Source organism: Nymphalis io, chromosome 5 (genome assembly GCF_905147045.1).
Source record: "Nymphalis io chromosome 5, ilAglIoxx1.1, whole genome shotgun sequence".
NCBI lineage: Eukaryota > Metazoa > Arthropoda > Insecta > Lepidoptera > Nymphalidae > Nymphalis > Nymphalis io.
Window position 1 is genome coordinate 11,260,428 of NC_065892.1, and position 14,606 is coordinate 11,275,033.

At 31.1% G+C, this 14,606-nt stretch overlaps 2 protein-coding genes across 2 annotated transcripts in view; one reads left to right on the forward strand and one right to left on the reverse strand.

Annotated features, from left to right (window-relative positions):
* Positions 1 to 378: 378 nt before the first annotated feature.
* Positions 379 to 9,486, reverse strand: LOC126768631 (phospholipase A-2-activating protein). The gene is made up of 16 exons (XM_050486835.1): positions 9,285 to 9,486; positions 8,974 to 9,207; positions 8,197 to 8,387; positions 7,026 to 7,167; positions 6,591 to 6,748; positions 5,768 to 5,909; positions 5,275 to 5,455; positions 4,803 to 4,912; positions 4,071 to 4,160; positions 3,683 to 3,844; positions 3,309 to 3,432; positions 2,412 to 2,472; positions 2,202 to 2,327; positions 1,876 to 2,021; positions 1,507 to 1,631; positions 379 to 1,282 (listed from the first exon to the last, which is right to left on the reverse strand). The coding sequence occupies exons 1-16, from the start codon at positions 9,419 to 9,421 to the stop codon at positions 1,108 to 1,110; spliced, it is 2,304 nt and encodes a 767-aa protein (XP_050342792.1). The 5' UTR covers positions 9,422 to 9,486; the 3' UTR covers positions 379 to 1,107.
* A 620-nt stretch (positions 9,487 to 10,106) lies between these two features.
* LOC126768736 (calcium uniporter protein, mitochondrial) overlaps positions 10,107 to 14,606 on the forward strand; it is a 147,545-nt gene continuing 143,045 nt past the window's right edge. Inside the window, exons 1-2 of the mRNA XM_050487011.1 lie at positions 10,107 to 10,211; positions 14,490 to 14,598. Coding sequence (XP_050342968.1) covers positions 10,107 to 10,211; positions 14,490 to 14,598 — 214 coding nt within the window. The remainder of the gene's footprint in view (positions 10,212 to 14,489; positions 14,599 to 14,606) is intronic.

Sequence of the window (14,606 nt, forward strand, 5' to 3'; positions counted from 1 at the left end):
GCACAAGGGACATAAAATCTTAGTTCCCAAGGTTGGTGGCGCATTGGCTATAAGCGATGGTTGACATTTCTTACAATGCCAATGTCTAAGGGCGTTTGGTGACCACTTACCATCAGGTGGCCCACATGCTCGTCCACCTTCCTATTCTATAAAAAAAAAAAAAAAACAAAGGTCTGTTAGATATTATTTAGTTTTTTTTTAAATGGTAATGTATTATATAATATAAATCTTTACATTGTTATAGGTTATAAATGCTTCCCATGATATTCTATATTACTGAATGATATAGAAATTATTGAAATTAAAATCATAATATTTATATATTGAAATTCTTCTTCATGAGAAATTGTTTATATAAAAAATTAAAATAATTTGCGATACATTTAAAAACTATGTATTGTTACAAGAAAACTATGTGTTCGACGAAGCTATACAGATAGACACTTTTAACTAGATAGGCAGATACTTTATATAATTATAAATTTCAAACTACTTTATACCTATTGCAATTTATTTGGCCATGTATAGTTTCTCTTCACTTTCCACTTACAAGGAAAGTTTGATTAAACATGCGTTGTAATACCTCAAGGTAATGCAGAAAATTTCAATATTTATATAGTTTAAAACCTCTGTAAAGGATACACTGAAAGATTATCTAATTAAATTTACATTAATTCACCAGCTTATGATGCTTGTTGATAACAATAAATTGTTTATACAATTAACTGTAGATATTTTAGTTATATTTCTAGGAATTAAGGCATTTTATATATAAAATTAAAAAATATTTTTTTATTTAATAAATGATGTCACAAAAAATTGCATTTTACTCTCAGTGTGAGATCAAAGTTTTATAATAAGCGTCTAAAGTTAATGAATGCATATTAAAATTATATATAACAAATAGCCTATTATTGCTATAATTTTAAAGATCACTATGATATTTTTTGAAGTCAATGAAAACAAACAAATTTCTCATTTTGGTTCATAAGTTGATTTGTATTTTTATTATTTCAGAATAAGCTGTATGTTCGAATTAAAATATTTTTCTGTATTAGTTAATAAATAACCAGCCTTTATACTATGAATATAAGTATCACTTATCGTTCATAACATTCTCAATATTTGTAAAGAGCAAATTGAAATCTTCTTAAAGTCTGGATCAAAAGTTGAGCTGTCTTTCTTCAATCTGTTTTGTAGCTGAGTGTTTGTGACAATTTTCGTTTGTATCACGAGCTTGTTAGGAGATTCAGCTAATATGGTTCCGAGTGCTACTAAGCCCCTGAAAATAAATAATATAAGTACAATTAATTTCTTGTAATATATTATGACTAGCGTCCAGTGTTAAATTTCCATTATGCAAGTTTAAATTGTTTCACACAGTTTACCATTTAATTTAATTTTTTTTATTTCAGGTAGGAAGGAAGACTGGCAAATGGGCCAACTGATATATATGTTTTTATTATTGAACATAGCTTGACATGTACTTTTATTCAAAGTACTTACCTAAAGTAAGCTTCCTTATCGGTGATTTTATTCAACAGAACAATTATGCATTCAGCTAGCTCTACGTTATCGGATTGCTGCGCGAGCGCCACCGACAAGTTTAATAATAACGAAGTCGCTGCAACCTGTTATTGTAAAAATTACTTTAGTTAATAATGTATATAAAAATGCATAATTGAAATATTTAGGACATAAGAAATAATGTTGGTTAGAACCAAATGTTTTTTGTACTGGTTATTTAGGTGTTTTGAAAGTACAAAAAACTTAAATAAATTATAATTTTAATTCATCCATTCTGTGGACTTTTGGAACACTTCTCGTATATACATTTTGAGACGCATCGACTCTAGTTTATGACCTCTCACTCACCTGAGCATTATTGTTGATCTGACTGAGACAGATGAGGGCGTGCGTGACACTCTCTCTCGCGGCCAGCACCAACATCTCGCCGGGCAGGTCGCTGAACGCGTTCACTAACACGCGCATTGCAAGCATTTGATTGGCTGCCAGATTACCTATGGCGGGCAAAGTATTTAAAAATACAAAAACCATATTGTAAATGTTGGTATATTCCAATAAAAAGACAAATTAAAATTGATAATTATATCCAGAATAGGTTACATTATCAATTAAGGTGATAATCAAGAATGTATTTAGTTTATTAATGAATCCTTTATTTATTTAAACAAATGTACCTGGTGTCAGTAGCGTGAGGAGATATTTAACAAAGTTTGGTCCATAACTTGTGTCAAATATTTGCCCGTTTATTTCCTTATTTCTAACCGCTAACCTTGTAATATCGAGGACTGGGAAAAGTATTTCTGAAAAAAAAAATAAGTAGCTTATTTTATAGACTGATTTTGATAACAAAATACTTAATATATATTTTTTATGATGAAACTAACCTTTCGGCCACTCTAACATTTTTTTCAGTAAGCTTACTGTTTCAGTATTAAATGTACAATTCTGTAAAAAAGTAATATGAGTACATTAACTATTAATTAAACGATAAGTCGAGATGGCCTAGTGGTGTAGAACGCGTGAATCTTAACCGATGATCATGGGTTTAAACCCGGGCAAGCACCACTGAATTTTCATGTGCTTAATTAGTGTTTATAATTCATCACGTGCTTGACGGTTAAGGAAAACATCTTGAGGAAACCTGCATGTATCTAATTTCATTGAAATTATGCCACATATGTATTCTACCAACCCGCATTGGAGTGGTGGAATAAGCTCCAATTCTTCTCCTTAAAAAAGGATAGGAGGCCTTAGCCCAGCAGTGGGACATTAACAGGTTGTTACTGTATGTTATTAACTTCAAATATGTATGTAGGACTTAAGAAAATATTGGACTTGGATTACCAGTTACTACTCATTGAACATTCCGTCCAACTATATCCAGTATCGTGGTATTGTGGTGCAGAGTGTAAGTTAATGTGTTTACGTCTCGAAATTGATAAAAGTTATAAGAAATTTTCAGGCAATGTAATGACATTTCTTTCGTAAGCTAGAATACAGTTTTTGTGGAAAATAATATTTCAGACCTATTAGAAAATCGTATAATATTTTTATCTTTTTGGATTTTTATTTATTGGACAACAAATCTCATGAGTAGTGGCTCATTAATGATTTAATGAATGATTTATATTAATTTCAGTGATAATGTCTATGGGTGGTGGTTTTCACATATTATTACTAGTTTCTTATCTTTCCTTTTTATATAAAAATATGTTTGTATTAAATTTTATTAAAAAAATTTGTATGTATTTTTATATAGTGTTTAGAGAAAATATACTTACCAATTCACCTAATTTAACAATGTTTTCTATCTGTTCGTCTGTAAAAGCATTCAGGCCATCACCCACTTTACTATTAAATTCCTTTAATTTATCGTGTATTGCTTTTAAATTTGCTTGATCAAATCTGAAAAATACATTTCCGAATTCTTAGTCAATCACACAGATTTTTTAATAATTTCTTAACAGGTAACTAATAATAATATAATCCATTTACGAATTTGAGGAATTTACGAATTTCCCATTGGAGGAAAAAAAACATACATAATCAATAAATAACTCATTATTAAAGTCTGTATCGAATTAACACCCTGTTTCGTTATCCGCAGGGTGGGTGTGTGTCTCTGTAGTAATATTCAGCCGTGACCAGTGCTAACCGTATATAGGCGTCGTGAGGTACTAGAGGCTTCTCTGCGACGCCGGCGGTGGTGTAGGCGCCGGCGCCAGTGAAGGGGTCTGCGGCGGAGGGGGGCGGCAGGCCGACGGGCGCGGTGGTGCCCGGCACGTAGCGGGACTCGCCCGTGAACGGGTCGGCGAACCTAGAACGTCAAGACTTATTATTATATATTAAAACTAGCTATTCCGCGCGGTTACATCCAGCCTGCGATCCACGGGTGCATGGATGAGTAATGTACCAATTATAGTTATATACTATATATAACTTTAATTTATATCGTACCTGCAGCAAAATTACAAATTCGGTAGTAAAAATAATTTAAAATATTTTTTTTTTTAGGAAAGAGTAATCATCGACATTTTACGTACCCATTACTCGAAGCTGGCAAAGAATCCAATTTCGCATTTGTGATGATAAAATTGGCGACTTGCTCTAAATATACTTGGGGTAGATCATTTCTGAAAAACAGATTCAAAACTATTGTAAAAATTTACTAACGAGCTTTGATTTTATTTTCATAATATGTGTACAATAAAGGGAAAAGGTACACAAAACCCTTGTCTTAGGGTCACGGGGCTGTTTGGGGCGATTATTTCCAACCTTACATTATTGTCATATACATTTATGAATTTACACATTTAAACCAGTACACATTGCAGAGAACTTAATCAATATTTTTATTGTTTTTATTTTTATTATAATTGGGAAACATACATCACACACCACATACATTATAAATCAATTAACTCGTTCACACACCAATCAAGTTTCCACTTAAAACTAATCCATGTATGACAGCAAACAAGCAATTTAGTAAATTATAAATAATAATTATGTTTGAATTTTACTATTATTACTATTTACTGTTTGAATCTTAACAGTTAACAAACAGCAAAACAAAATATATATATATATATATATATATATATATAATAAAAAGAAAAAAAAAAACAAATAATATGAAACAAATAATAAAAATAAATATATTACAATAATAAAAATGAGACATATGTGTAACAATGAAATGGAGTGGATACACAGATAGAAGCATAGAACTTTAAATTATAATAGATTTAGATTACGACAATACTTATACTGACTTGTGAATGAATGTCTGAGCAGCCACCCATGGGTCTTCAGTTTTATTGAAAGGTAGTTTGATGGGAGGAGCGCCGTCTTTAATATCCACACTGAATACGAAATCATATTCCTAAAAGAGTAAAAATAAAAACATTAAATTCAAATTTGGAATTCTTTAAACGGGAGAACAATATATATCATATTTTTTTAGCCATAACAGTATTATTATGAGTTTTTTTGTGTGTTAGTTATCTTATGTAAAAAAAGGTTTAAGGGTAATACTATATATGTACATTATACTACATCTTACTTGGGAATAGCCTTTATGTAATTTTCTATGTAATTGAACTAAGTTTTTTAAATTATATGTAAGTAAAAGTGAAGAGAATAACACCCTTTTTTTGTCTTAGAATAAATAATAGTAACATTATAATTATAGAATAATAGTAACATAAAGTGAACAACAATTTGTAATAAAAATTAATAGCTTACCTTGCCTTGATACATGGTCTTACCCTCACTAGGAGGATTAGCGCCCATTACATCACCAATTTCGTTCCAAGTATTTTCAGCATTGCTCCATGAATAGCACTTAACATTTTCACCTCGACGCACCAGCTTTGTTTGTCCATCAGACTTGCCTGGTTCTAATAGTGCTTCGGGACCAGGTAGTCTGTAATATGTTTTATTGAGTAAGTTAAAGGTTTTAAATATATTATGAGTATATGTAACTAGGCAGACACTGCAATTATTTATCTTGTTTACATAATATGTGCCAAGTACTATATAATAAATACTCAATATTGTCGCCCTGAATGTGAGAAGACAAATACTATTGAACAATAATGCATCTATGAAATGTGAACTGACGTTACAGATATTATTAAACTTGCCATTTCATTTTACACGCAATAAATAAAACAAAAAGTTGAACAATGATTTCCTGTGTCACTGCAGAACAAGATTGCAAATCATTATAACATACTCTGACAGTTTGAATCCTCCGATTTCCTGTTGGGAGGCAGCCTGCATTTTTTGTACTTCTTCATCAAATTGTTTGAGCATTGTTTCATCTGCATATCTCGTCGGATCTTTTGTGAACACGCGTACTAGGCCATCACTTGAACCTAAAAACAAATTGCTTCGAAATAATTCACGTTTTTAACGTTAATTTCCAAATATATTAAATGGATTTGGATTCATTTGTGGAGAAAGGAAAAACTCGTATACGATTCTTGTAATAGATGTAAACATATTTACAATTCAGCTTACTTCTTCAAAAGTGATGAGGTCAGTGTGAAGTTACTTTAACTGATCCAAAAAATTTATTTGTGCTAAGGAAAGCTAATGATAAAACTGGCATAGGATGCAACTTGGTCCATCATGTAGTGAAAGTGACTTCAGAGAAAAGACTTATAATCAAAATCATCTTAGCCTGCCTGGATTAACTTATAATGACATACTGCATAGTCAAATATCAGGCAAAATATCATAGTAATATTTATGTAACCAAAATTTTATATTGACCTGGAGATACTCATACTGTCACAAAACTCTACATAATTTGTTATGATGACCCTTGAGAGGTCGAATTTACATACATAATGAAATGAAAATAATGATTATAGGACGAGTCATTGACGCCTAAGAGCAAGACAAAAAATCAAACTTGTCTGACAAATTTTTGCAGGTTTGAAACTAAATTTTACACAATTTTAATATATCATGCAGTTTCGAACGGATAACATAGCAAATTGCAAATGATAGTGATGGTGAGTGGTGGTGAGCATTAGGGGTGAACGTCGTACCGGTGACGATGTCCCCGTTGTCGAGACACGTGAGGCTCCAGACAGAGTGCGCGGGCAGCCGGAGCGTGCGCACGCAGTCGCCGGCCGCCCACACGCGCACCGCGCCATCCTCGCCGCAGCTCACGAAGCCCTGCGGGACGCCCGGGTTCATACTGATGCTGAAACATTATTATTGATTTATTTTAATATATTGTGTACTCATAAAATTTATCCCCTGTATTTTCCGAATGATCAGTACAGATGGACTTATATTTTTATGTGTAGTTTTGTATACAAATATGAACTTTTTTTATATAGTAAACAAGTTTAATTTTCATGTATTATACAAAAAAAGTTTTAGTTAAGAAATATTGTGACTTCTTTTTATTTGGTATAAACAGCTCTCAAACTATATTAATACATTCTCACCCAAATTTAACATATAAATTTAATTACCTATAAATATAATTTGTATGACCATAATAGGTGTTAAGGCATTCTCCTCTATTAGTCCATAATCTAATAGAGGCATCATTTGAACAACTGAGGAAGCTTTCTTCACTTGCAACAGTTAGACCACGTACACAATCTGTGTGACCTGTAAAAATAATTCAATAACTATCTGCATGAAAAAGTCAGTGAACATACAATTTCATAATTTGTACAATATTTTTTGGCCTAGTAGTTTTTTTTTATAGAATAGGAAGGCAGACGAGCATATGGGCCACCTGATGGTAAGTGGTCACCAACGCCCATAGACATTGGCATCATAAGAAATGTTGCTTACATCAACAATGCGCCACCAACCTTGGGAACTAAAATGTTATGTCCCTTGTGCCTGTAATTACACTGTTAGAACGCGTGAATCTTAACCGATGATCATGGGTTCAAACCTGGGCAACAGCTTGACGGTGAAGGAAAACACCGTGAGGGAACCTGCATGTGTCCAATTTCATTTAAATTCTGCCACATGTGTATTCTACCAACCAGCATTGAAACAGCATGGTGGAATATGCTCCAAACCTTCTCCTCAAAAAGGAGAGAAGGCCTTAGCCCAGCAGTGGGACATTCACAGGCTGTTACTGTACTGTACAAATTATATCGGCTCCACACTTTCATTAACAAGTATAGGTATAATATGTTTGTGTTGGTGATTTTCTTTTAGATGGATTCGTAACAAAAATTATCCTAACTTCATTTTGGAAAAGAGCTTTTTTAAATATTACCTGTTAATGTCCTAATGCTAGGCGCATTGGGACGTTAACAGGTTTGCTATTACTAATACTTTTTTCAAATTATTACTAGCCGGAATAGGACTTGATTAGGTTCTAAATGATATAAAAACTACCTAAAGGTTCTACATCACACACGACATTACATGATTATGAAACCCTGATCTATTAAGTTATTACTTGTTAAATACATCACCTTACATTACGAACAAACAAGAGATCATAAAAAAAATTCTATTGAGGCTAAGCACTAAAAAGGCTAACAAACTGGTACCTTTTGAAGTTTCCGTAGTTTTAATATATATTTCTATTAATAAGTCCTTATAGTTGAATTAATTCAGTTTATATTAATCAGTAATTTACTTATATCAGAAATTTAACAAATATCCAATTACCCGTTAGTGTACTAAGTAGTGCCCCATCTTTCCTCCACAATTTTATAGTCTTATCTGCAGATGCCGTAGCAAGAGTACCATTTTTAAGTTCTAAAGCTGCCCATACTGCTGCTTCATGGCCTTTTAATATCACTGGTGATATTTGTGGAGTGTTCAGATTCCATACCCTGGCAGTATTGTCCCAGCTTGAGCTGTAACATCAGTTTAAATAAAAAAATTATATTTATCTATGAAATTATATCTTTAATTTAATTAAGCAGTATTACTAGAAACTGTCAAAACTGACAGAAAAATTGACAAAAGATAAAAATGTAATTACATTATTAATATTAAAATGCATGCTTATCCCTTAAGATTTATTCCAATGCACCTCAGAGTAAGTTAGAAGTACATTCATCTATATATATGTACTTTATATTGTAATACATTATATCCTTCAACATAAAATAAAAAGATGATTGTATAACCAAAAAAGAATTATTAAATAACTATGAGTTAAGCATTTGAGGTTATATAGATTTTATTAATTAAATAATATTCTGTAGGAAAAATGGTTCATTTGTTCTGCGGGAATATAGTGAATATTCATGCAGAATAAAAAGCATTGGATATCATATTTTTTAGATGACTTTAGATAAGCTAATAGACACATTATGTAGTTCAAATTATTGTTTGTGAAAATAAGTCAGAATATTAAATGGTCTAATATCTTTGAAAGCAATAACTTTATCTGTGTACCAACACAAAGATTAATAATTCTAAAATAAACTTTCTAACCTTATTAGAACTCCAAAATCATGACCTGGAGCTACACTGCATACTGCATTTTCATGACCTTTTAAATTAATTTGAACAGCTCCATCTTGCAAATTATAGCCTAGTATGGTATTGTCATTACTACCCGTTATAACCAAGCCTTCAGGAAAAGCTTCACACGGTGGCAACCAACATACACAAGACACGAAGTTACTATGTCCTTTATAGGTTACTACATTTACAAAGTCTTTTACTCTGTGGAAAATATATATTTAGTTACATTTAAATATAATGCAGTTTATATTATGATATTGTTAAGATTATATACTAACCCTTCCGGGTGCCACAATTTAGCGGTTCTATCTCGAGACGCAGATAATATACAGAATTCTTTGGTTGTTGCAACACATCTAACATCCATAGAATGACCACATAAAACAGAACTAAGTTTATAATCTGGTATAGCCATTGCACTTTGTAAATATAGGAAACGAATAATTCGAAACAATCACAACGAAATAAATTGTAACGTCATTTTGACAACTTAAGAAATAAATTGTCATCATCTTAAGCTGCGTTCTAAGTTAATCAAATATAAAATCTATTTTTCTTTAATTACTTTTATTACTTATATCATAATTATATAATTATACATAATTTTTTGAATTTAATTTAATGTAAAGCATTTTTATTTACTGTTTGGTGAGTCTTGTAAGTTTTTTTAATCTACATGCAATTAATGGAACGCATTTATAAATTGTACATTGGCCAACATTTTAATTCGAAGGCGGGTAAATTTAAGTCGTATAAATTAAAATTGTTATCATACATTCATCATTTAAAATTTTTAAAAAATTGTCGTTGAATTTGATATCATCCCATTATAATTAAGATTTATTACCATATTATGGTTTCAAAAATTTTGGAATATTTTATATGTGCATAAGTATAAGCAAACAAAATAAAAATAAACCTATCGTAAGAAATATTTTATAACGTATGTTTATATTAAACATGAGAAACAATATCTTATGCCGGAAAATGTTAAGTATAATATTATACAACACATATATATCAACAACCTAAGTTCACATTGATACCAACCAAATACAACGTATAGATGGATTGGGCGGGTGTACATAACTAGTGTAAAGATGGCGTCGACGGTGTGTGTGTCTAGGTGCCGACTTTTAGCTAAATTAGAAATAAATCGTGGTTTGTGTTTATCACCAATATTACGAGATTTGTCAAATAACAGGGTAAGTATTTACTACTTTAAGTCTATTATTATATTTATATCGGCAAGTTTCATATAGAATTGTCACTTTTAGAATATTTTCGTAATGCACGTGTACCTAATACTTCGGTAGGTAATAGGTACGCATACATATTTATTTTTCAGCTGTCAAATGTCATTTAGACGAAAGTTGTTTTCGTAAAAAAAGAGATGTGTTTACTCGAGTCTTGTTTTTCTTAATAAATTGGTTATCTATAAAGCTGTTATGAAGTTATAGTATCTTTTAATTAAAAATACAAAAAAATGTATACCGGTTTGCTTTCTTATTTTTGTTTAAAAATGTACGTGTATGATATATTAATATTCTAAATACTTTACGTTTGCATTGATACCTTGTAGTATCATTTTTTTTTCATTTTGTTTATTGTTTAATAATTAAAACATGCGTCAAATTAAAAAAAAAATCATAAATATCTCAAAATTATATTCCTCTTATATTCAAATTGTTGAAAAAATGTACACACAATATTATTAGTTTTGTTTTTTAATTACAAGTAATCTAATAATAATTGTAATAAATAAACCACCTTATCCTTATTGTTGTCAGTGTTTAAATTCCTCTTTATTAAGCATGGTAAATAACAAAATTGGTTTGTATTTGTATTTTCCATTTTTTGTTTTTATGCAAAATAAATATAAAGTTATTTAAAGTTAATTTGATCTATCTTCAAATAATTATATACTGAAATTTAAGTTTATTTTTAAAAATGTGTTATCAAATATATATACTCGGTCAATTATTTCTAAAGTGTCTATTAAATCAATTTAGAATATTGTTTTAGATATGATACAAAATGTTTCTATTTAAGGATAATTATATTTCATTTATTTAAAATAAAAACAGCTTTATTTATTTATAAAAAATACTGTTTATTTTTTTGTTACAAATTTTGTATTCCGTTAAAAAATAACTAGATTGTCACAATATATTTTATAAAAGCTGATGCACAAACATTCTAAGTTGAAAAATGTTATAATATATTATTATTATTTTTGTTATGTAATTTTTATATAAATCTAGTTAGGCTTATGTTAAATAGTAGCCAAGTTATGTTTTCAGTTAGTGTTTGGCTTATTTTGGAGCTTTAAGTTTATGGAAAGAGACAAAAACATGATGCTGTTTTTCTTGATTTATTAATACTCTTTGATACAAAATGTTCTGAGTTTTATTCAAGTTTGCCACAAACTATACTGGACTGGTATTACCAAAAGAACAATTAATGCAATATGCAATCTCAATTCCTTTTTAAGCATGGTTTAAAAATGATATCATGTGAGTAACATTGAGTACATTGCACCAGTGATGAATTGATTGTTTGTTCCAACTTTAAGCGACTAGCAAACTCGTCGTTAATTAAACATTGCTACAAAGTTTAAATAGATTTAAACATTTTCAAACTATGCTAGTTAGAAATACGTGCTTGATCAGTAGACTAAGGTTAACTTCGCAAGCGTGTCGTTAATTCAAATATTTTTTTGTTACGTTAAAAGGTGACTACAGTATGATAATGTCATATAATCTCTTTCTATGTTACGTCATGTCTTTATTCTCCGTAATAAATGTCCAAGACAGATTAAGCAAATGCAAATATGTAAACGAAACATTATTATTGTTAAGCAAATGAATATGACATTGAAAAGTGTTTGCTCTGTTGATAAAATCGACCGCCACTTCAAAATTACTTCAATCATTGGACATTGCTATAGTTTTTTATTTGATTCGTTCATTTAGATACATAGTATTAAGCACTTTTCCACCAACCCGCATTGGAGCAGCGTGGTGGAATAAGCTCCAAACCTTCTTCTCAAAAAGTGGAGAGGAGGCCTTTAGCCCAGCAGTGGGACATTCACAGGCTGTTACGGCACTTGTAAACATCTAAGTGTTACGGTGATTGGTAACGTAAACCGTTTTCATTCGAAAATTAATCATTGGATATGTTAATGGATTCTGCTTCTGATTAATATTACGTCCTACCTAAAACCGTTTACCGCATGGTGGGCGTATTATTCCGTTAAAATAAAAAGTCCTAAGACGCTTCTCCCATGCGATAGTCAACACAAATACCCTATGTAGGTATAAATATTTAATACGTCAGAACAAAGTGTCAACAGGTTTCTGAATTATTTAAGTATAAAAATGTGTGAAAAATTCTATAATAAACTTTTAAATATAGTATACAACTTCAAGAATAGTAATAACCGTCAATCGCGTCTGGTGACAGACTTTATTTAGACGTAATAATACGCTACTCGCACTGAAGGGGCATCTTTTTTGGGACGTAATACCTCGTCCATCGTACTACAGAAAGGACTTAATAAAAAGTCGTTCGTATGGGTGCGGAAACATGGAAACAATAATCTTGCATGGGTCAATAGAGTATTGTAATAATGTATTCGATAACGTGTTGAGATTATTCGATTACCCGTTTAAAATTTGATCTATAATCTTTGTCTAATACATACATTAGAAAAATTTACTAAATAAACAATTGAGATAATAATTTTCATATAAATTGTATGTGGCATGTGCGGTTTTGTCTGCTTTAGTCAGCCGCGTGACAGCAGATGTTTGACAAATTCTTAAGATTAATATGTTTTTCATGTTTTTATTATATTGCTTCGTGTATGCCAAGTTAAATTTAACACAATACAAATATGATATTGACGTAAATTATCATTTTAAAATCAAAGATAGAGAATATATATATACATATATATGGAATTCCTTACCAGCTGTAGTCTGGTACCGGCCGTCGTCGCGTTTGTACTCTACTACCACTTACCATCAGGTGGAGTAGAGTCATTTGCCCTCCCGGCGAATATATATATATAAAAACTCTAGTCTGTGAAAATAAAACAATGGTAATTCAATTTTATTATTTCAGTATGAATCTAAATATGGTTTATTTTTAATCAAAGTAACTAATTCGTTTTACAAAAGCAAAAACTTAAAAAGCTAACGTCATTTACAATTATGAAATAACACTGATATATAGATATATAGATATATACACGGATATTCACTGATGGTAGGGCTTTGTGCAAGCTCGTCTAGGTAGGTACCACCCACGTTTCAGATATTCTACCGCAAAACAGCAGTGTTTAGTATTGTTGTGTTTCGGTTTGAAGGTTGAGTGAGCCAGTGTAATTACAGGCACATGGGATATAACATCTTAGTTCCCAAGGTCGGTGGAGCATTGGCGATGTACGCGATGGATTAACATTTCTTAAAATGCTAATGTCTATGGGCGTTGGTGACCACTTATCATCAGGTGGCCCATATGCTCGTCCGCCTACGTATTCTATAAAAAAAAATAACAGCAACAGCCTGTCAATGAGGAGAATGTTTCAATCCCATTCCATCACGCTGCTTAATAGCAGGATGGCAGAAATTCAGTTAAATTAGACCCAGTTTCTTTCACCACCGACTACGAGATAAATTATACAATTACACAACTTAAGTATACCTATGTGAAGTAATTTGATTTTAAATTAATGTTCGTTCCATCGCCAATATATTTTCTATTGTTTTAAGTATCACGTATACAATGGCAGGAGGAGTAAATATAAGCAAACGACTTTGATCTTGAATTGATAGATATCGTTGGTTGAGATCTAAAATAATCTATGCTATGGTATTCATTATGGATTTGTGAAAAATACCGTTTTGAATGTCCGCGAAGTTGTTATCTGAGCTTTGGTAGTAGAATTTAAGTAGATATAAGTGGAATTTTCTTATAATATAAATAAATACATTAATCAAGAAATTATTTTAGTGCATCAGTATCAGAACTATAAGCAAATCGCATGGAATATGTAAGTCTAAGGTTGTTTTGTCTTCACGGTAGTATGCCCAAGCGATTCCGTGACGTTCCTCGAAAAGGCGGTGTGGGTACCGCTGATTTTCTATTGGGTACGCGTTTTCTCCACCTCATGTGGAGGAAACGCGTAAACGCGTTTTTTCAGCAGAAAAACAAGGTTGATTTTTACTCTTCCTGCCATTGTGATAAAAAATAAAGTATCTCTATTTCGTCTATCCCATATCAAACACAATATTGTTAGACAAAAAAAAAACATTTTTCAACCTAATGCAATAATATAACATTTCAAGCTTTCTTATAAGAAAAACCTATGCCGGGCATATTCTAATATATAGTGTACCGCATCTTAAGCACTAGTAATAATTAATTATAAGAATTATTAACATAATTTTTTGATATCGAATTATTTGTTTATATAGGAATCGTGGTGTCGAAGATGGCGGCCAACGCGTCGTTCGTTTTTCACAGGCGTATGTTTGCATGGATCCAAAACAGCACCTACAAAACTGGATCCCGAAAAATCTGACGGTAAGGAT

Excerpts from the sequence above, each read along its gene's own strand:
- LOC126768631 (XM_050486835.1), bottom strand. The coding sequence starts at position 9,421 with ATGGCTATACCAGATTATAAACTTAGTTCTGTTTTATGTGGTCATTCT. Across the intron at positions 4,161-4,802 it reads GCTCAGACATTCATTCACAA|AAATGATCTACCCCAAGTAT; the intron begins GTCAGTATAAGT and ends TCTGTTTTTCAG. Across the intron at positions 2,022-2,201 it reads CCTCACGCTACTGACACCAG|GTAATCTGGCAGCCAATCAA; the intron begins GTACATTTGTTT and ends TGCCCGCCATAG.